Below are 23,075 nucleotides of genomic sequence, written 5' to 3'. Positions count from 1 at the left end.
TGCCGTCAGCTGCAGCGTGGGTCAGGTGTACGTCGGAAGGCGTACACCGATGCATAGCGCTCAAGTCCGCTTTCCCGCAATGCAGGATAAAGATATGACAAACAAACAAACATATAAGCCTACAACCCAGGGATATCTAGAACGCGTTCTAGATATCCCTGTTATCCCTTAGATATCCGCGTTTCTAGTTGTTCTAGATATCCCTGCATTATAGTCATCAGAAGAACGCACGTTATTTTATTTATCACATGACTAGTGAAAAGTTTCTCTTTGTAGCGTATTTAGATATTATTTAGAAAAAAGGAAATCAATTCTAAAGATAAACGTCGAAGGTGCGTAACAAACTAAGGTTAGTCATTGCTGTATTTAAAAATGTTATACCTCATTTAAAATCGAATTACAAAGCCAAAACTTGTTACACAGACTGTTGTACAGTAAAAGATCTAGCCTATAACTTACAATTTGAATCATCTCGCGAGCCGCATGGGGCGCGCGGGCGGTATGTTGTGCAGGGTAGCCACTTTAACAAGTCGAAATTCTGCCACTGAAAATGACTAGAATGAAACCGTCAACCAATCATAAGCTACGGTTTAAGTGACGTAAAAAATGGAGAAAAGAAGATGATAGAAAGCAAACTAAGTGATGGATTTTTTCTCAGCTGGTTGGCTTAGGGGTTAGGATTAGGGCTAGAAAGTAGTCATTTCATTGACGCAGGTTCGATTCCCACCACTGCTATTACTCCTTTTCTTCTGTAATTACCAAATGAAGTTCAAAACAAGCATTAACTCTCTGGCTGAGTGCTAGAAGGGTCACAATTGGACGGTAGCCTCTTATAACATGTTCTGATTGGTTGACGGTTGCATTGTAGTCATTCGCAGTGGCAGAATTTCGACTTGTTAAAGTGGCTACCGTTGTGCAGGCCTGTTCTAGGGTTTGCACTTGCAGTGTTGTGTCAAATATTTTTTTTACGTGGTGGTCAGAATTAAAATAAAACTGAATACAATTTTAGAATACCGCAGTTTCAAACGTCTTTGCGTGACAAGTTACAATAATGGACGACAAATGCCAAACTTCATCTTGTACCTTTTATATCACTAGAAAAGAAATGAACAGTCGTCATTTTTTACCAAACTATGAAACTAAGCTGTGGCCAAGTGGCTTGAACAGACTAAAAATGCAATGCATTGTCTAATCTGGTAGTCATCATCCATCACCAGGATTTATTACCATACCGATCACAGCGTTTATCCAGTAAATTATGAAAGGGATGAATATTTTATTTTAAAAAACTCAGTCGAAGTAAACGATTAAAGATGAAGTAGATCTACTTCTGATGCAACAAACTGCAGAATTAATGAAAATATTTTTTTGCTTAGTTAGTAAACTAAAAAACTCCGTTACCAAAACGCGACAGAAAAATTCAGATGGTACGCGTTGGCTTGTTGTTAATTCCAGCATATTGATTTTCTTCATTGAGCACGTTGTTATCAAGCATAGTGTAGTAGCCTACTGTTGCGCATACGCAAGTAGGGACCAAATATAACACCATACCTTTATTCAACTGCAATTGTGTTCTTATGATAGCAGCTTTCCTCTTCGGTAACGCAAAGTATTTAACACATATTTGTAGCCTACAAAAGATGATCTTTTTTTCGAGTTCGAAAAATTGTGTCAAAACTGTTGCTAATAGACGAAATAGAATCGCACCATAATAAAAGTGAATCAGAATCTGATTACGCAATTCATTTGACATTGTAGTCAGTGATGCGTCTTTGCACTTATATGTGCTTTATCTACGTTTATTTTACGGTTGTGACGCATGAGTCGTTAGGAAATATGACATCAAATGGTAGCAATTCTACTTGCTTCACGGAATGTTTATTCTCGAAGCAATTTTAAAAATTTTTTGCGCTGAATTTCACTATAGGACTTCAAGGTTCCTGTTCTCACAGATATTGCAGAAAACGTGCAAGTGTGGGAGATGGAAAACTTTCAACCAATGTCAGAGTCGGCAACGCCTTTCCGAGACTCTCTTGACAAATCTACCTATCACTATGGCATTGTTCCACATTACACAGGCAGTGTATCATCAGCAATAAAAACTTTCAAGAAAATCAAATTACAAATTTGATTTTTGGAAGGTTCTATTTTTCCAGAAGAATGTATCATAAGGTGGGTCCGAAGGAAAGAAATTGCTGGGCAATTTCCCCATGGTTTCAAACTAATAAGGCACACTCCTTCCCTGATAGCTAACAATATTATGCATAGGAGCCGATCTCGGAGGAGGTACAACCTTCTTTTGAGGACTTTTATATCTTGGGAGTCTACTCCTAATTTCCTCCAAAGAAGTTTCTTCATCATCTGGATGCATCAACTTGCTGTTAACCGAAAGAGATTTAGGTCCAGATGGAGTTGATTTTCCATCGCCTCCACCAACTGGGCTGTTCCTGGTCTGCTGTTGGATGTTAGAAGCAGCAGGAAACAATGGTTTTGGCATGCTGCGTGAAGTTGACGCTTCTTCACTGATGCTTTGACGAGCTTCTGTATTATCATTATTTCCATTATTACTACCAGAAAATGGCTGGTTGGGTCCTTTGATCGGCCCAGGTTCAGGCATGCCGGGGTTAGGAGGCATATTGCTTGGACCAACTGGACCAGGTCTTACTGGACCCGGCCCCATCTGATTTGGTCCTGCTGCTCCTGGACCCATCGGTCTTAATCCCATCTGGCCAGGTGGCATAGGTCCTGGACGCATAGGTCCAGGGCCCATCATTGGCCATCGCATATTTGGGTTGTTCATGCCCATTGGACCCATAGGCATATTCATCCCGCCCATTGGCATACCCATATTTCCACCCATCATATTCATTCCCATAGGACCACCAGGCATCATACCTGGCATTCCCATGCCTGGAAAACCCATTACTCCGCCCATGAACATATTAGGAGTAGGATCATCATCACTACTCTCTTCACTGCTTTCTTCAGTCTTTGCTCGTTTACTTTTGGGCTCCCCATCTCTCATCTTTTTGGCATGTTCTTCTTTGTCTTTTTCAGGTATTCCCTCCATTCCATAAATTTCTATTTCAACATCAGTTCGTCCTTGAATAGAATTGGGAACGCCCGCAATGTTTTCTTTGTGAACCTATGATAAACAAGTATTAACAAATACCACATAGTATTTGATTTCAAAAGCAACAAGATGTTAGTAGGCCAAAAGTCGAAAACATTTACAAAGCTTAAGAACTCAATAGATTCAATTCAAGTATGTGCAATGTGCAGGTGCTAGTGTTCATAGAGTCATTACACATAAATTGATACCGAGTAGCGAGTAGAGAGATGGTAGCGAGACATGGGTATTGAGAGAGAGTGAACTGGCAATCCTGAGAAGAACGGAAAGGTCAATGGTGAGAGCAATGTGTGGGGTGAAAACGAGAAGGGAAAAAAGGACTGAAGAATTGTTGGATATGCTAGAGATGAGAGAGACCATAGACCAACTGGCAAGGGCAAATGGAGTAAGATGGTATGGACATGTGATAAGGAGGGAGGAAGGAAGTTTTCTTAGAAAGGCACTAGATCTAAAGGTGGATGGGAAGAGGAAACGCGATCGTCCAAGAAGAACGTGGAAACAACACGTGAAGGATGAATTTAAAAAAGTCGGACTGAAGGAGGAAGATGCAAGGGAAAGGGTGAAATGGAGAAAAGGGATTAAAACAATTGCTGTGCGGAAACAATCGGCCACCCCACCAGTGGGGAACAAACCGACGATGGATTATGATGATGATGTGCGAATGAATTGCACAAATGTACTCTTTTAAACATGGTATACACAACTTTTCATATAAGACATATATAGATCAGATATCATTACAAAAACCTTTATCTTGCATTGCCCTTATCATTAAAAATACAGTACTGTACAAAGCAAAATAAACCAATGTACCTGCATGCAGTGAATAGCCAAGCCAGGCCCAGTGAATAACTTCTTGTGGCAAACGAAGCATTTAAAATGTTTTGCTTTTTGATGTTGAATTAAAATCTTTTCATCATCAAAAATCCGGTTACAGTACCAGCACCATGGCTTGATTGGTCGTTTCTTCTTTCGTCCCATGTTGCTACAGGGTTATTACAAATATGTATGGTGCAATTTATAAAAAAACTGAAATAAAAAAGTTTTCTGTAAAGTACATCTGAGTGATAGGTCACCAGGAGCATGTTTTAGAACAGTGTTTCCCAAATTTTTTTTTAATAGGGCCCCCTGGATAACAAACAGAGTATCAAAAGCCCCCTTCAATAAAAAAAGTAAAACCAAAGTTATTTTCTATTCATTACAACTTAAGATCCAACTCAGCATTGTCACGGCACTCAAAGCACGATCCACCAAGTATGAGCTGGAAAAGGCAATGATGAAAACTTTGACCCAATTTTACACGTGAGGATATTTCTCTTTGATTTGGTTCTGTAGCCAGAACGATTGATACGAGATATTGAACTTCGGTTTGAGTGCAAAATCACTTTGCGATGTTATCAGTTCCTCCTCAACAATTCCATGTTCGGAAATATCGCAGAATGGGTCGATTATCCAGTCAGGGATTTCTAACTGGAATACATCCTGGAATTGAACTCCCATGTCTTTGTGTACTTCTTGAAGATAATTGCTGTACGTCTCTACATCAACATCAGATATGTCTTTGTTACTGGTATCAAGTTGATGCAAGATTGAGGATGCGAAAAATTCTTGTCTAGCTAAATTTTGTTGATATAACACGAGCTTATTTCGTTACCCTGAAGGGATAATTTCAATTCATAAATTTGGAAAGAATCATGAATCGAGTTTTGTACGCACTACTGCACAGTTTTACAATCAGCATGAAACCAATTTAAAAAAACGTCAAATAAGCACTTACAATAGTTTTTTGTAGATAGCAGGAAAGGAGATGCCATCATTGCGATTCATTACATGAGGCTTTTGATTGATGAACCAACTTTCAGAAAACAATGAATCGCAATGATGGCATCTCCTTTCTTGCTATCTACAAAAAACTATTGTAAGTGCTTATTTGACGTTTTTTTTAATTGGTTTCATGCTGATTGTAAAACTGTGCAGTAGTGCGTACAAAACTCGATTCATGACTAATGCCGTTCACTCTCCTATCTTGTTATTTAAGTTTCTTGTTGATCGTTAACATATTAAGTCTCCCCTTTTTTCGAACTTATTTCAAACTTTGCGCGCGATAAGTTTTTGTCCAGAAGTTGAATTTTCATTTCGCATGTTTAGTTGTTTTCAGCAATATGTCCTGTGTTTTGCCATGCTAGACAGGTAGTCACTACCTGGTCTAGCCCCTGAAGAAGTCAGTCGTGTCTGATTGACGAAACGTCGGAATAAAAGCAGATTGTCACTGTATACATCTTGTGATAGTTTAGCATAATTTGCACCAGTAGAACATCTCATATTATATTGCTTCTGTTTAACAAATAAACTTTAATCAATCCATTCCAGCTTCAGTTTCCAAAAGTTACAAGTAAAATAAATTTTTGGCAAATTAAATTTAATTTATTTTTTTCTGGCGCCAACAGAGAATTTTAAAGTAAATACATGAATTGGACACCAACAAAAGTAAAAGATGGGAAAACCAAAAGGTTTAAAATATAACATTCATAAAACCGCGCTTGGAATCACTATTTTTAATTTGCACAGCCACCAAACCTAGAAAAGAGATAGAAAAAAACACCTTTTTTGTGAAAGCAAGCAAGGGGAAGACTTCGTTCTAGACAGACAGACAGGCCACACCCTCAACATGAGGATTAATTCATGGCCTGTATAATCAAAATTGGTTGATGATGATGAAGCCTACAATTACAATTAAGCAGTGCAGTGGCTACAGTAGGCAGTGCAGATTTCCATCACGCATTGAAGCAGTGATCTGATAATGAAATTTTCTACGGTTTAAGAAAAAGTTTTCTCTGCCTATAAAACGTTGAATGGTAGTTTAATTAATTATTTCTGAAAGTTCCTTGGTTTCATATTATCTGAATTTTCTCAACTAGCTACTCTCCAAGGCGTATATAATCAATCAGAGTTGACTCTGTCAAGGAAACAAGCAAAGATGGTCCTGTAGCCGGTGGTGAAATCTTTCTAAAATGACTGAGACTTTTGCTAAATTCTTATTTCTGTTCAAATTAACGTGTACTTTAAAAGGTCGTCGTTAATTAATTGGATACGCTACTGTATTACATTGTATTATAATCACTGAAATCATATTGAATTGATATTAATAACAATGCCGTCTATTAATTTTCAGTGCTTATCTAAGTACTGTAAATTAGTATACTTCGGTAGATGTTCATTGTGATGGCTTTTTTGCTTTGAACATTAAGTTTGTTTTAACACTATTTGATCGGTCATGACGTCTTCTTTTTTCTATCAAAGCAAAAGACGAGAGAAGAAAAAAGTGTCTATTCTACATGATGAGCAAGATATGCATTTCCTTGAAGATCCTTAGCTTAATAGAAACCTCCCGCACATTATTTCTTGAAAACCACATCGCTCGTTCAACAATATTAAAAAGTTCGTTGAATCATCAATAGACTTAATCTTGTTTGATTTGAAACCAGCTGGAAAACAAACTTTATTCCATATTGTGCTAATGCGGCCAACTCAAAGCAAATGATGGGCTTTCTTGTGACGTATAAAAACAGAGTAGCCTATTTGGCACCCAAGCGTCAACCACTGTGAATGGTTTAATCCGCCCCGATAGCTCAATTGGTTTGCGCGTAACTTCGTGAAGGAAGAAGCTTCAAGATCAAGCGGTGCTGGTTCGACTTTCGAGGTGTGCGCTTGAGCAACGTATTTCAGGACTGCTCTCCATTCAGCGGCACCTAGTGGATGGAATTATTTCTCGGTAACAACACTTCAATAATCGGAAACTTCACTTTGTCAATCTCGGTAACCGGCTCTGCATCAAAAGCCTCTACAAGTATGCGAAACTACCAGGAATAACCTTTCAAGGCTTTGTCAGTTCGAGGATAAAGATTCAAAACCAATCAGCAACCTAGCCTAGCATTGGGCTACTTTGTTTTTATATAATACGTCACAAGAAAGCCCATCATTTGCTTTGAATTGCTTACATTAGCAGAATATGCAATAAAGTTTGTTTTCCAGCTGGTTTCAAATCAAGCAGGATTAGGTCTATTGATGGATCAACAAACTTTTTAATATTGTTGAACGAGCGATGTGGTTTTCAAGAAATAATGTTCGGGAGGTTTCTATTAGGCTAAGGATCTTCAAAGAAATGCATATCTTGCTCATCATGTAGATGTGTTCCTTGTAATGTTGGGTGACAAGGATGAAAGCAGGGCTGGGGAGCCACTGCAAAAAAGCATAGGCTCCGGCTCCAGCTCCGGAGCTATAAACTTTTAAACAGCGGCTATGGCTCCATTAAGAGTGTTTTGTAGCATTTGTCACAGTAGGATGCAATGGTTCAGAAGTCTGCACTGCAGCACTTAAAGTTTCACAACAGTAGGCTACTTTTTTTCAGCAATTTAAAAAAAATTCTCCAAAGTTTTTTGGTAAAAACTTTTGGACATGCTTCTAGTTTGCAAACTAGAAGCAATGAAGTATGCAAACTAGAAGCAAATCCTGATGCTTTTATCCGACTTATTCTTTTAAGCGATATGCGCATAACCGATGTTTTTACTTAACATCAGATTGGATTTGGTTTGGAATCAAATAAACGATTGATACGTTTAAGCAGTATACTATTAACCGATTTCGTCTGTATTCAATACTGGAGCTGATAAATATTTTGTAGCTCCAGCTCCGGCTCCACAAGAAATGTTTAAAAAGGCTCCGGCTCCAGAGAAAATGCTTGGCTCCAACGCTCCAGCTCCCCAGCCCTGGATGAAAGTGTCCATGGTCGTCTAGCAGAGCAGTGAATAAAATACTTTAGTCTTGTGTTACTCTACAACAGGCACTCAGGCAGTTGGACAACCATATGACTATAAAATGCCTACATGGTTATTTAGAGCTCTAAAAAGGGCCATTTCTGCCTGATAGGGTTTTCAGATCCTCAAAAGATCTCTGTTAATGGCACCACAACCCTCAAACTTGATTTAACAGAAACAAAGTTTCCAAGTATTACAAATAATCATGTTTTAAACAAATATTCTGATTGGTTTGGATGTCAGAAGCATTCAAAAATTGAAAAAAAAACATCTTTACGGGGCAAAATATTAGGATTTTAGTGACCCACCTAATAGGCCTACCCATGCATCCAGAAATGTTGTTTGTTATTGTTGAACTGTATAGTAGCCTATAGTTTATAATGAGCTAACATAGCATTATTAGTTTTCCAATGTTAGTTTTCCATTACATTAAGTCAAAAACGAGGGTGGTTCTCGAAATTTAAATGACCGCCATGGACAAACCCTTTGAGATATTGATCTAAAACTTGGGATTCTTTCGTTTGGTAGTCTAAGCCATAGTATGACAACTTTTCACCAAATCTGAGAGGTATCATATTTGAGATATCTTTATATTGCCTGTTTTCATGTGAAATGACCCTATTTCTCGTTTTTTCAAGCTCGATGTGGATCCGGTAGAGTTCATCTAAATTTGGTAATATTTTACACAATTGATTTTTTCTAAGGGTAGTACAACTTTAATATACTGCCATGAGAAAATTTTTTCATGAGTGGGGCTTGATGCACCCTAGTGCCTATATAAGTTCTAAATTTGACAATTTTATTCAACTGAGTCCGTGGCGCGTGCGATTTTTCTTGAGCTGGTGTCCGCGAGTGAATGAGTTCGATACTACCCACGGCGCTTTCTTTTTTAACTAAATTTTGATCCAAAGTGAACTCAATCGTTAGGCTGCTGCATTTTTGTGGTCACTTTTTAATTCGAGTAGCTTTTTTATGTCTTCTCAAATATAAGTATAGTCAAACTGGCAAATGCGCGGTCGGACAGTTTTACGATAATGCGCGGTCCATCAAATTAGAGTATCAAAACAAGTATTAACCGGCGATTCAATACGATAATATCAAACCTCCATCTTTACACTCTGACTACAAAAAATAATTATGCCTATATCACGTCAAACTTAGGAGTAATCAAGCATTGATTTCAACCACCTATTTTTTGCGCAAAATCAACTTTACGGCCGATTTTGCGAACTTTGATCTGCCACTTTGCAAGGCAACGTGACAGAGTTAGCGAGTTACTTTGCGCTTTAATCCAACACAGAGTTGTTTCACTTTAACCTGAATGAAAAAAGTTCTACTTTCTGGCTTTCATTCCCAATTAAAATCATTAATCAGCGCATTCGAAAAGGTTTTTGAGAATTTCGTTATTGCGCGGTGAGCCGGTGACACTCATTTTTGTGGTACACAACTTTACCTCGGTTCCTACTTTTTTCTCCGATATTCTCTTTTAAATACCGGCGCGCGTATCTTGCTCCTCGTTCGATAAGTTCGAATTACGTAATTCATTATGACGCAACCAAAGGCTTTAATTTATCACATGGCTCAGTAGCCCAAACAGCAAAGTCCGTAATTTTTGCGTTGTTGAATCACAAAACGTTGAATCAATGACGTTGAATTCAAACGTTGAATTTAAACGTTGAAAACTTGAATTTCAACGTTGAGTTTCAACGTTCAACATTGAATTCAATGTCTGTAGACGTTGAATTCAATGTCTGTAGACGTTGAATCAATGTAAAAATGACGAATTTTTGCTGTCTGAGGTTAAATGGGCGAAAACACTAAATTTAAAAAAGAAGATGTTGTGATTTTCTTTTTAAAAGGTCAGAACGAGCTTTAGAAAATATAGTGAGGTTGTGATTTTCTTTAAAAGGTCAGAACGAGCTTAAAAAAATATAGGTTAACAATAACTATTAATTAGCCTAACAATAACTATTAATTATTCCCTGAACGCCAACTATTAACATGAGTAATTTTGATTTACTTTTTTGTTATTTTCTATTTTTGTGTATATTTCTGCAGAAGTTTAGCAACTAACACTCTGATTCCATTTCGTTTTTGAAATATTCATCATGTTATTTCTTGATTTCAATGTATTTGTCCTTAGTGACTGGTAAAGTTTATCGCTCATTTGTACCATACTTTTCGTTAATTAACTGCTATCGCAAATAAAGATTTTTATTAGAAATAAGGGTATCTGCTTGACTCGAAGACTTATTTTCTCGTCACAGACCCCGTTGCTGGGTATTCTTACTATTATTGCAGTATTTTTTGTTTACTGTTTGTGCCTACAACGAAATAATCCAATCACAATGAGGTAACGGTGATAAAACTTCTGTGTTAAAGAAACGTTTTTTTTTGCGAAACTAGTAAATGAATTGTCAGATCTAGAATTAAAACAACCCAGCCAGGAAAAGTTGATGTTTTAACGTTGATTTAATGTCTAATGACGTTGAATCAATGTTAAAACATTGACTTGTGCAAACTGGAGAGTGTGGCAATAAGTGGCAGATTTATTCACTGTTGTTTAAAGACGTAATTCACTAGTTTTATCATGGACAGCGCATTTGCAAATGCGCGAGCGCGTTAGGCCAACGCGCATTAATAAAAAGTGCGGGAATGTGCAAGTAATTGCGATAATTACCGTGACGCGAAACCACAAGTCGCAAGTTTGCAATTTTTTGCATGATTATAGAGCAGTACTAGACCAACATAACTGAACAAAAACAAGACGAATTTTCCGCTTATTAAATGATGTAGAATAAAGTTTTTAAAAAACCTCCACGCATTTGCCTGTTTGACTATAATAAAGTTAGAGTTTTTTAATTTGCTGGAATTTGAGAATTTCTCTGGATAATTTCCGTTCATTATAAGAGGATGTGACTGTGTTTGGCGAACGACGCATTACATGTCTGCTCTCAACAAGTTAGTTTGGTGGCTGTAAAAAGTTATAAACAATACTTCTTTAAAAAAAATGGTTTTATCAATGTCAAGTTTGTTAATGTCAGCGGTGTGTGCGATGTTTCTCGAGCTGGTATCCCCAAGGATATGAGTTCGATACTGCCCAAAAGCATTTTATTTGAACTAAAATTGCCTGCTAAAAACACTACCTTGATGAAACCATTTTGTTACAATTACAGGCCTCGAAATTCACGGTGGACATGTCCGCCGTCACAGCATGTGATGTCCGCGGGAAGCTCTATCTAGATCGGTCATATTTGTCCGCCGAGAAATAACGCAGAAACTAGCGATACAAATCGTCATTGCATAGCACTAACAATTGTTGCAAGAATATAATTTGCGCTGGGAATGCGAAATTATCGCATTCCCATAGCGCGCATCTAGAAAAAGTTAATACTGTATCGGTGTATCCCTTAGCTTCCATTCGAGAAGAAAAACTTTCGATTTTTATGTTGCTTTAACGATTGATGACATTGAATCAGCGTAACAAAGGTGGATTCTTCCCTAAGAATGGGTGGGAGTACCGGTACTTCTACACTAATCACGCGCAACAGTTCAAATCTTATGTCACAATGTCTGGCTTTGATCTCCGACCGAGTAATATTGATAAGGCAGGGTTGGTTACAAAGTTAGATTATACGAGTAGGCTACTACAGCAAGATGCAGCAAAACTTAAGGTTTGGTATTACAGTAAGAAAAGGCCCAGGGAAAATTCTGAAAGTGAGAATGAGGGCGATGAATCTACTACTAGGAAATTTAGTGGTGATAGACGCATATAACATATTAAAGGAACAACGAATGTAAGGATTAGTTCTGTCAATAATCACAACACATCGTTTACCCCACAAGCCATTAATTTCCGATCATCAAGGCCCTCGACAATATGAGTGACAACAAAAAATTAAAATGAAGAGGTTGTTTGAAATCGCATATTTTATCGCTAAACAAGAGTGCGCATTTACGCTCTTCCCTCAATTAACCAGTCTGGAGAAAAGACACGGAGGAGATCTCGGTATTACGTATTTTAACGGCAAGCAATGATCGCGTGGAGATTGGCGCACGTCTTTGAAGGGCGTACTATAGAAGCTCTCATGCGCATATGCCTGGAAGGCCCCGACTGCGCTGATTATAATCCCGAGCCTGCCGTGATCTCGTGGAATACTGATGCTATTTTGGAGAGGCAACCGCATCACGGAGAGGGCAAAAAATAATTGCGCTTTTTCTATGGTTTTGTTTATTCTTTTCGTCACTTTCGCTCACATGACACGCAAAAATAAACCTAAAGAAAAAAGCGTAGTGAAGCTTTACACATCAGAAAATAGTAGCGTTACGCGTTAGTGTAGAAGTTTTAAGTATTTAAGTATTATAAGTGCTTAAGTATGACGATCGACGTTAAAACTGGTGTGTCCGCCGTGAGACTTAATTTGTCCGCCGAGATAGCTGCTCAGACCGGACACGTTTGTCCGCCGTTAACAAAAACGAATTTCGAGGCCTGAATTAGCTTTACAATTAACACTTGCAAATACAACAAGGGCAATTTAAACCTGACTACACAAAAAGAAATTCAAAAAGTGACAAGTTTTCGTGAAAATAAGGAAATATAAACAGATACAATTAACTACAGAAAGACATATATATGCATGTGAATAAAAAAATAACAGTTAACCTCTCAAGTACATGTAGCTCCACACAGAGTGAAATTTACATGCCTTTTTTAACTCTTTTTTATTTCTGAAAAAGTAATGTCTAAAAAGACATTATTGACCCAAAAAGAATGTCTAAAAAGACATTATGAAAAGTAACTACGGACAAAGGCCAGTGTTTCGATCTTCCAATTTCTTCAGCATAGTAAAGTGAAAGTTGTCTTGAAGTATTGGTTGAGATGATGATTTGAAACTTGAGTCATTGTTGTGAGACAATGAGACTGGATTTAATTGTTAATTTCGGACTAGAGCGAAACATAATTTTACAGCCTGTTGGAAGGTGTGATTTTTTTTTAGAGAATTTGTGCTAAGAATTGACAGGAATTTGTTAAAAATAAAAACAAGAAAAGAAGACAAGAATTTGCAACTGAGCGAGGACATAACAATTATCTGAGATGGATCTAAAATACAAGAAATTAGATACTAGTGGCACATATAAGTATTGAAATTCAAAGAAAATGAAGGGGTGTACCAGCAAACAGGGGTGTACCAGATACTAGAGAAGAATCCACAGAGGATACAAACTGATATGATTGAATCAACAAGTGAATAAAAAAATGACAGTTAACCTCTCAAGTACATGTAGCTCCACGCAGAGTGAAATTTACATGCCTTTTAACTCTTCTTTATTTCTTTAAAAGTAATGTCTAAAAAGACATTATTGACCCAAAAAAATGTCTAATAAGATATTATGAAAAGTAACTACGGACAAAGGCCAGTGTTTTGATCTTCCGATCTCTTCAGCGTAGTAAAGTGAAAGTGGAAAGTTGTCTTGAAGTATTGGTTGAGATGATGATTTGAAACTTGAGTGATTGTTGTGAGACAATGAGACTGGATTTAATTTTTAATTTCGGACTTGAGCGAAACGTAATTTTACAGCCTATTGGAAGGTGTGATTTTTTTTAGAGAATTTGTGCTAAGAATTGACAGGAATTTGTTAAAAATAAAAACAAGAAAAGAAGACAAGAATTTGCAACTGAGCTAGGACATAACAATCATCTGAGATGGATCTAAAATACAAGAAATTAGATACTAGTGGCACATATAAGTATTAAACTTCAAATAGGCTGTAAAATTACGTTTTGCTCGAGTCCGAAATTTAAGATTAAGAAATACAAAAGCAATTAACACAGGAAAACAATCAAAAACTATGTTCACTGCTGCCATGCTTGCCAATCACATAGTTAGGGGTACACAATATTTTGACGAGGCCAGCCTGATACGAGACAACTAACCTGTCATAGAGATATCTTATCAGAAGACTACTTCACATGAATTCAGTTGTATTCTTATATTGTGCAGATATTTTGTGGATGGCTACACATATCATTAGGCTATATCATTAGACACATATCATATCATTGGACACATAATAATTACCTAAAAAATATTCAAAACCATAGGCTCCGATCATTATCCACAACAGCAGGGCACCCTGAATGAATACTGTACCAGACCAGAATGATAAACATGATATCAAATAAAATAAGCTTGAGGTTATCAAGTAATCATACATGTAAGTCTTAACACACCCTCAACACCATCTGATATCCAACATTTATAATATTAAATCAGCAAGGCTGGTAATATCTACAGCGGTGCAGCCATGCTTCAGCAACCATTTTATTTTTAAGTTTCAAGCACAGAAATGCGGAATACGGAAACACAAAAGGAATCCAAAATGCGGAAAAATGCCAAACGGAACAAGAATTTTTCCAATTCTAAACTTTCCCGCTTTTTTGTTGTGTATTGAAAACAACTGGGCTACTTTTTTCTTAATTTAGTTGCTCAATGTTAAAAAGCAGTGTACAAACCTAAACCAAACTCCTATGGCATTGGCTTTTTCTCTTAACAAACATCAGTCCACTCCAGGTCCGTAATTGCCGGGGGGGCTTGGGGGGCAATGCCCCCCCAAGCTCAAAGTAAGAGATACATATTGTATTCAAATCTGTTGGGGAAGTCAAAAAACTGGTGAAAATGATTCTGTTAGCACCATCAACTAATGCTTGGAGCGAGCGTTCATTTTCAGCAATGAAGCGTTTAAAAACTTGTTTAAGAACATCTATGTCTCATGACAGATTGTACAATTTATTGCTGTTGCATGTACACAAAGAAGAAGTCTCTAGCTTGAATGTAAACGATATATCAAGGGACTTCATCAATGCAAACTCTGCCAGGCAAGCTACATTTGGTTTTCCAAATGAGTAATCCCAGACCTAAGACTTTCTATATTGCATTTGTTTTGATTCTCATAGCCTCTGTGTTACTTTGTACAATTATCTTGCTTGTAATTTTGTAATTGTGATGTAGGCTACTGGTAGGGTAATAGTTATAGGGTTCGTCGTCGTCGTCTGAGCTTCTGGGGCCAAGGGTCTATCCTTTTACCACCCCAGATTTACGATGTTCCCGGACTACACTGGAAGGCTGCTATAGAGAGCAGCCAGTCTTTAGTTTCATCATCCATGACGCGCAGACCTTCCACTCCGTTAGGTGGCTTGAAGATGGTACAGTCATTGATGATGTGGTCTGCGGTCTGTTCCTCGGCACCAAATTCACAGGAGGAGGAAAAGGCCATTCCCCATTGGTGCATGGTTGAGCGAAAAAGCCCGACGCCCGTACGGAGACGGTCGAGACGCACCCATGCCTGTCTCTGTAGTGTCAGACCGATGGGGCGTGTGTCGGTGTAATAGGGTTATTCCAGACAGATTGCACGATAATGATTTTTAAAATTGGGTGAGTTTTTTTGGCAAGGCATCTCAGGTAAAGCAATTACAGTACAATGGAGTAAGATGCTGGTTTTGGAAATATTGTCCATAAATATCTCTTAAAAACAAATCCATCAACATTGGATAGCTGTTAGTGTTTTTTGACGTTTAGGCCTACTGGCGAATATTACACCCCAAAGGGGATAAATTGGTTTGGTGGAGACCTGTACAACGAGGGTCACGAGGGTCATTCCTGACAAAGTTGTGTGTTAAAAATATTGCATCTATTCTATTCTGCAATCATTTTGGCTGGAATTACCCATGTTTTGGCTGGGATTCAGTGGTGGGCACTAGTTACTTTTAAAGTAACTGAGTTACAGTTACAGTTACTTCGCTCAAAAAGTAACTAGTTTCAGTTACAGTTACCGTTTTTTAAAAAGTAACTAGTTACAGTTACTAGTTACAGTTACTTTTCAAAGAAGATGGATGTATATGAGTACTGATCTACAACTATTCTTCTTTCTATGAAGTTGAAAAATACAGTACAAGTTGAAAAATACATGATAAAGGGCAAGATGATACTTTGTTCGTAGCTGTTGCCTAACTACAAAACAGGGACCACTCCGCTAGCTGTCCACATACTATAATGCTTCTAAGAATCCATAATTTAACCCCAAAACCAAAACGTCCGCCAACCGAATATAAAACAACAAAAAATTGAAAAAACGACATGCACAGGACACTCCGTGATAAGCAATAGAGCGTGTCAATATTTTTATACGGGTATCTAAAATGAACGAAGAGTCACAACATCAATTTCCTTTCAGAAACATCAATATTTCAAAATTAATGTTGATCGCTAAGTCCAGCTTGCTTTGGCTCCAAAATATCCTTTCCAAGGGAGAGCAGTCTTGCAACAGCAGCACTGGAAGGGATAGGGGTATTGTATGGTTTGGTTTTTGAATCTTTATCTTCGGACTGACAAAGCCTTGATAGGTTATTCCTGGTACTTGTTCGCATACTTGTAGAGGCTCTTGACGCAGGGCAGGTTACCGAGATTGGCAGAGTGAAGTTTTCCGATTGTTGAAGTGTTGTTGCCGAGAAATTATTCCATTCACTAGGTGCCGCTGAATGGAGAGCAGTCCTGAAATGCGTTGCTCAAGCAGCGAACCAGCGCTGCGTGATCTTGAGCCCGACGCGTAACCACTGAGCTAACGGGGCGGATGCAAGAACAAACGCCTCATGGCTTCATTGGGGAATGCATCAGACGTAACTGCATTTGTTGGGTTACGTTCGAAAAATTCATTTAAAATTTTTGCGGCACTAACTTCCTTTTTTTTTTTCAAATAACAGAGCAAAAAAGTCATCTGTTGCATGCCTGTTAACATCAGTGTCGCTGTTGCTTGCTGCATCGTCGATGTTGAAATTGCTGTGGTTCTGTAATAGGTTAGCAATTGTGGGATGTAGAGGCGTCTTAATTTCTTCACCCTTGTAAAGCCAAGAAAGTCGGAATTGTGGGTGAAAAGCAGCAGGTAACTGGCAGTCACTATCATCAAAAACATGGCCAAATCTGTTTTCCAAAGATTTCAACAATCGGGTAGTAATGGCAGGCAGACAGCCACCTTGTCGCTGTTTCGAAGTTCTTGTAGTCTTTTCCTCGTCATGCCCATATATGCCTTCTCTTCTGATTGCAGAATGTCCAGATATTGGCATATTGGTGGCATTACCAGTGGGGTTTGCTTCAGTCTCTGATACTTTAGACAAAAACTAATCCATTTTGACTTTCCACTACTGACTACCGCGTCTACCTGTGTTCAAAGCTATATAATCACAATCTACAAAAAAAGAATCGCTTTACAAAAAAGGAGAAGCTGAAATTTCTAAAAACAGACAGCTTAGTGGGGGAACAAACAACGGATTGTGGCGTCACAGACATCAATCCGTATAGAACACTGCGAAATCCTACCTCGCAGTTTACGCGGCCTCCTTTCTGTCGCTGGTACACCGCAAAATCCTATCTCGCAGTTTACACAGCTCCTTTCTGTACATAACCTCGCTTCTTGTCGCCGAATGCCTATAATCTCTCCCAAACAAATAATTTGACCACTACAAAAAAACTGCCATAAACTGAAAAACAAACGAACCATTTTCGTTTGGGAAATCAAGTAACTGTAACTAGTAACTGTTGAAAAACGATAAAATAGTAGCTAGTTACCGCTTATCGTTACTTTTTCAAAAAAGTAACGAAGTTACAGTTACAGTTACTCAAAAAGTAACTAGTTATGTAACTAGTTACTTTTTTAACTAGTTACTGCCCACCTTTGGGAATTATCCCAATTATTCGAAATTACTGCTATCTAGCACCTTGTGACTTTATAACATATGCCGTGCCTTTGCCCGAAAAACCACAAATTAGACTCATTGCAACTAAAAATGTTATGTGCATAGCCTTTTACTTCGCAACAGCTTTTGAGCCCCCCCAAGCTAAAATGTATAATTAAGGGCCTGGTCCAATACGGTAACTTAGTTGGTTTCTACCAACTTTCTGAATGAAGAAACGGCAAAATTAGTCAGCGCTTGTTTAACTCTAGGGACACTGGCGCGGGAACTACTTTTCTCTAGGGGGGATGGGGGAGGGGTTGAAGCTGCCGTAGTATTATGAGCATTTGGGGGCTTCGCCCCCAGACCCCCCTTATGTGAGAGTACGTTTAAAACTGGTAACCTAGTAACTTTTATAGGTCACTCCTGTGTGAAAAATGACGCCAAAACAGAAAACACACATATTGTAAGTTGTAAGAAACGAAGAACGGCAACAACAAAGCAGCTGTTCAGGAAATTAAAATGAAAACGAATTAGGAAGTGATATGAAAACGACAGTTTGTGGAAATGAGTTCTCACACGCTTCCGAAGATTGCTTTTCGCTCAGGTTTTTCCCCATGATCTGTGTCATGAGTTTTTTGACATCGACAGTGTTCAAAATGTTTTGGTGGACATCAGTGCCGGATTAAGGGGGGGGCGGACTGGGCTGAAGCCCAGGGCCCCCACTTTTGGGGGCCCCCACCTCAAAGAAAAAAATCTACTAATTTTTTTAGTTGCACAGCTGGAGATTACTGCTTTAATTCGTATCTCAAACAAGCAAGGGCGGCTCACCCATATGTGCTGCGGTGCTGCAGCACCCCTGCCCAGCCCCAGTTATTCTTCGTTTTTTTAACAAAAAACATATTTATTTGATACTTTCATATCCGAAAATGGTACGGATTACGGGTCAAAGTTATGATAATGCTGCCAATATGAGTGGCAAGTATAACGGTCTTCAAGCTCTTCTGCGCGAGAAATGTAGTGTAGCTCATTATGTCCCTTGCACAGCACATTCACTTAGTTTAATCGGTAGCCTAAATGTCCTGTAGAAACATACCGTTCTGCCGCTGAGCTTTTTGAATTGTTGCAAAGCCTTTATTCATGGCTCGTCTCGTCTACTCATCGTTGGCAAGTCCATCCAAAATTCCTAGATGGTTTGCCTGTTTTGAAGACATTATCTGATACAAGATGGTCAGTTAGATATGATGCAGTTCTTCTTCTATCGAGCCTTCTAAAGTTTGTTGATACACCACAGATTGACACATTCTTCCGCAATGGAGTTATACACCTACTGCACCGGGTGGCAAGTCGAGGGCAAACAAGAAGGTGATCCGCTGCATAGGCGTAGCCAGGGGGGCGAAAGAGGCCATGCCCCCCCCCAAATTTTCCAAGTTTGGATTCCGAAGTTGAGCCCTTTGTTGAAAATATAATAAAGTTTGTAGAAATTTATATCGTTTTCCAAGACATCTGGCTTTTAACACCCCCAAGGACTTGTTTTAGACACAGTACAGAAAGACACCAATAAATTTTGCAAATCGTAAATCGCCCAAAATTTACGCGATTTACGATTCTTTGAACTAATTTGTGGAAGCAATTTCAGAATGGCTTACTCTGTTGGGTTTTTGTGTAGTTATTGAGTTTTTGTGTAGCTAAATTTTTGGTGTTCTCTAATTTAGCCGCAGTTTTTGCCAGTTCGTATGTAAGAGCTATCTAATAAGTTAATAGCTGTTTATCTGCTAATAAATTTCATACAAATATTACCCTAAAAGTGTCTTCAGAAAGCGCTATAATCCATTATTTGAGTGTAATTTTTCAAAATTTTTCCGGGGGGGCATGCCCCCGAACCCCCCTAGAATACGCGTGCCTTCGGCACGCTCTAACTTCCCTACCAGTTTTATTGCTTCAACCCACCAGGATACGCCACTGCACATCAAGTGGCGATGGCTTTAAATCAAACACTTTGTTGTTCTCTTTTCAATTCATCAAATATTTCGCCCCTCCAAAATTTTTCTCTGGCTACGCCACTGGTCCGCTGTTTGGGACTCGGTGCCACCGATACATGCAACCGGGCCCGTGTCGTAGCCCCACTCCACCATTAATTTTTAGCGAAAAATGTCACTTGATAAGGGCCCCCACTTTCAGCTCAGCCCAGGGCCCCATAAAACCTTAATCCGGCCCTGGTGGACATGCATCAACGCAAGATGAGTAGCCTAAGTCTTTTTTGTTTGTTTTTTCATATATTTATCCTGCATTGCGGGAAAGCGGACTTGAGCGCTATGCATTGGTGTACGCCTTCCGACATACCGTACACCTGACCCACGCTGCAGCCGACGACAATGTCTGTTTCCGGTTGTCTACTCTACTTATGACTTAAATTTTGTACTACCCATTACTCGAAATCGATCACTGGATAGAGGCAATTGTAAAGTTTCTTGCCCAAAGAAACAACGGCAAGTGCGGGTGGCTGGAGTCGATCCCTGTCTCGACTGCGAGCCCAACGCGCTAACCACTCGGCCACTGCTTTATTGTGTCATTGAGCTTCTAACCACGTTTTCAGGAGTCTTAGAGCAGCAAAAGAACGTTCTGATGATGCAGCTGAAACCAGGAGGTAAAGGCAGAGCTCCATGAATTTTCAAGTTTTTATGAAAAGATCTAGTGTTGGAGGATTTAGTTGCGATAGTATCTCAGCAACCTTTTGAACGGAGTTTGCGGTTTTTCCACTTACAACATCGCTGAGCGATGCAAGTTCCGTTTTTAGGCGATCTTTCCTGATGTCATGGTGTAAGCGCTGATCTCAGTGTCAGATCCTTTCTCACCGTTTGCACAGCTCAAAAGGGCCTTCTCTCTGTTGGCTGCTGTAAACAGATCCACCTGGTCGAATCTTCGATCAAGCTCAGCTTGAACCAAATCAAGGGCTTCGGTGTATTGCCGTTTCCACGCTCCTTCTCCGGCAGACGACAAAGCATCTGATTCCTCTGTGTTTCGAAATTTTGCTGGAGTTTTGCTCACTCGGGGATCCTTTGGTGTCTTTAGGTTATTGGCAGATGCAAAGATGTTCGCTGCTTCCACAAGCTTGGAAACGGATTCATCTTTTCAGAGATTTTTGATCCGTTCGCGGAAAATGGTGTTGGATCCAAAGCTGAAAAAGCAGAGATCTTCTTGTTTTGGAGCTGTCTTGCGACGGCTTCTGCAGGCTGAAAAACTTCACCTCTGCAGGTAATCGCAAAATAAAGTCCCATCGTGCGTGCTTATTTTATCAAGCTGAATATCTTTGTACGTGCATCTCCTTTCATTGCACTATCTTCTGTCATGTCGGTCAGACATTGCAACAGGGTAGGGTAGCACTTAACAACACAAGCGAGAGCAGAAGCACAAACGCACCAACGAGTACGACACAAACCCAGCGAATTGCAGGCAACTTCATCGGAACCAAAAAGCGACATGAATAAAGATTTACGCTTAGACGATTCACGAATTACAACTGCAACACCTTCAACGAAGCTTAAGGCATCGGCAATAAGCCTCACCTCCTTTACATCGTCTTGCAGAATCATATCGAGAGCATGATTACTGCAGTGAATGTAGGCTATAACGATCCAGGGCATAATGCTTTAAGTTTGACCCGCACTCCGTTATAACAACCAGATCTCTTGCTGTTCTATGCTGTATGTGTAAAGTGAATATTGCAGAACGACGTCCAATAAACGATGGATCGACGTGTTATTATTAGTAAGGAGGGTGGCTGGAACCAGGCGCGGATTTATGGGGGAGCCCAAGGGGCCCGGGCCCCCCCCCAAAATTTTGTGAGAAATTGTTGAATGGTTTGATATGCTTCTAAACAGCTGATATTAGTCCCACAGCTGACTTACAACACCCCCCCTTTGGCACGCGTGTGACGTCACGAGATTAAGAATGATGCTTTCAGTCTCCATGTCTCTAAAACAAAGTGTGCCTAATTTTAAGCGAAACTGCATTACAAGAGCGAGTTTTGCCAATACCAAACATTCAAACATCTCAGCCAAGAATTATCAACAAGAAAACATAGATGCTTAGCTTTACTACCGAAAAAATGCCGAAGAAAACATGATCTTATCCTTTTGCTATGCCACCGGACAGCACCATTTTACAGGAATATTTATACCCATCTTTTTGTTGAAAATGCTCTCAGAATGCACCAAATTCAAAGTAATTTTTCAAAATTTTCTGGGAGAGGTCCCCCAGACCCCCCGCCGCTGGGTGTCGCCTTTGGCGAACACGCCGTCGGGCTTCGCCCGACGGCCGTCGAAACCCCCCAAATTCCTGGCTACGCCACTGATTGTTCATAGGCTATCTGTTTTATCTTTTTCTTACTTTTTAATTCATTTTCAAATTTTCTGGCCCCCCCCCAACAAAAAAACTCCTAGATCCGAGCCTGGCTGGAACCGCTACTGCGAGGTAGCCTATAGCGCCCTGTGATTAACGACTCTTTACTACGAATGATGAGCGCGATCACACGTAATAGGAACTCGATTCATCGTAGCAATTATTGCTCGAATAATTTTCTGAACATATGTTATGTAGTTTGTAGCCTACCTTAAATTGTCAGAATTTTCTAGGGGGGGCTGAAGCATATATCGAAAATTCCATGGGCGCTGAATTAGCTCTAGGGGGAGGGGGCTGAAGCCCCTTGAGCACCCCTACTTCCCGCGCCCCTGTCTAGGGATGTGCAGTTCAGCAACGCATTTCAAAGACTGTTCTCCATTAGCGGCTCCTAATGGATGGAATAATCCACATGCAGCAAAATTTTAACAAGCAGAAACTTCATCCTGTTAATCTTGACGAAGCTGATAGGCCCAAAGAGCAAAATCTCCGAAGCTTTTAGTTTGTTGTGACACTTAAACTAACTAGCCCATTTGGAAGTGCGATTGTGGCACGGCGATCTTTCAACTTTTGCAATTTAGAATGACGCATCAATATAGCCCACTAAAGCAAGAAATCAATTTTCCTCAAAAACGCGGAACCCCTGTTGAAAAGCATTGGGAGTATGAAAAAATGGCATGCTACGGCAGGGGTTTTTATGATTGAAATGTTTATTAACCCCTGATAACAGCAGAAACACTGCTCGCGTAACTAAGACTCGATGATACAGAGGTAACGCAATGAGATCTTATAGCCAATATCAGTTCATGTAATGGCACTTTTCCTAATTTCCAGCCAATGTGCAATTTTGACAACCCCAATATTTGACTAAATCCAGAAAAAAGTAGGCTATCTCAGTTCGTGATATCCAAATAGCGCGGCTTATTATCAAAACGCTCAGGCTACTTGATAAAGCCAGTGAATAGTTGCAGCTTTTAAATACCATCGAAAAAAAATAAAAATTCAACAA

The 23,075-nt window shown here is 39.3% G+C and overlaps 1 protein-coding gene across 1 annotated transcript; it reads right to left on the bottom strand.

The window, feature by feature from the left end:
• Positions 1 to 1,070: 1,070 nt before the first annotated feature.
• LOC145781977 (uncharacterized) lies at positions 1,071 to 4,154 on the bottom strand. Its single transcript, XM_082593693.1, has 2 exons — positions 3,944 to 4,154; positions 1,071 to 3,145 (listed from the first exon to the last, which is right to left on the bottom strand). The coding sequence occupies exons 1-2, from the start codon at positions 4,109 to 4,111 to the stop codon at positions 2,222 to 2,224; spliced, it is 1,092 nt and encodes a 363-aa protein (XP_082449819.1). The 5' UTR covers positions 4,112 to 4,154; the 3' UTR covers positions 1,071 to 2,221.
• Positions 4,155 to 23,075: the final 18,921 nt, after the last annotated feature.

This window comes from Aplidium turbinatum, chromosome 13 (genome assembly GCF_918807975.1).
Source record: "Aplidium turbinatum chromosome 13, kaAplTurb1.1, whole genome shotgun sequence".
NCBI lineage: Eukaryota > Metazoa > Chordata > Ascidiacea > Aplousobranchia > Polyclinidae > Aplidium > Aplidium turbinatum.
The sequence above is the reverse complement of the archived record's forward strand: the minus strand, read 5'-3'. Positions and strand labels throughout refer to the sequence as shown.

What these genes read in the sequence shown, in the direction of transcription:
- LOC145781977 (XM_082593693.1), bottom strand. Translation starts at nt 4,111, where the DNA reads ATGGGACGAAAGAAGAAACGACCAATCAAGCCATGGTGCTGGTACTGT. An exon ending in TGGCTATTCACTGCATGCAG is followed by an intron (nt 3,146 to 3,943) that starts GTACATTGGTTT and finishes TGTTTATCATAG; the next exon opens with GTTCACAAAGAAAACATTGC.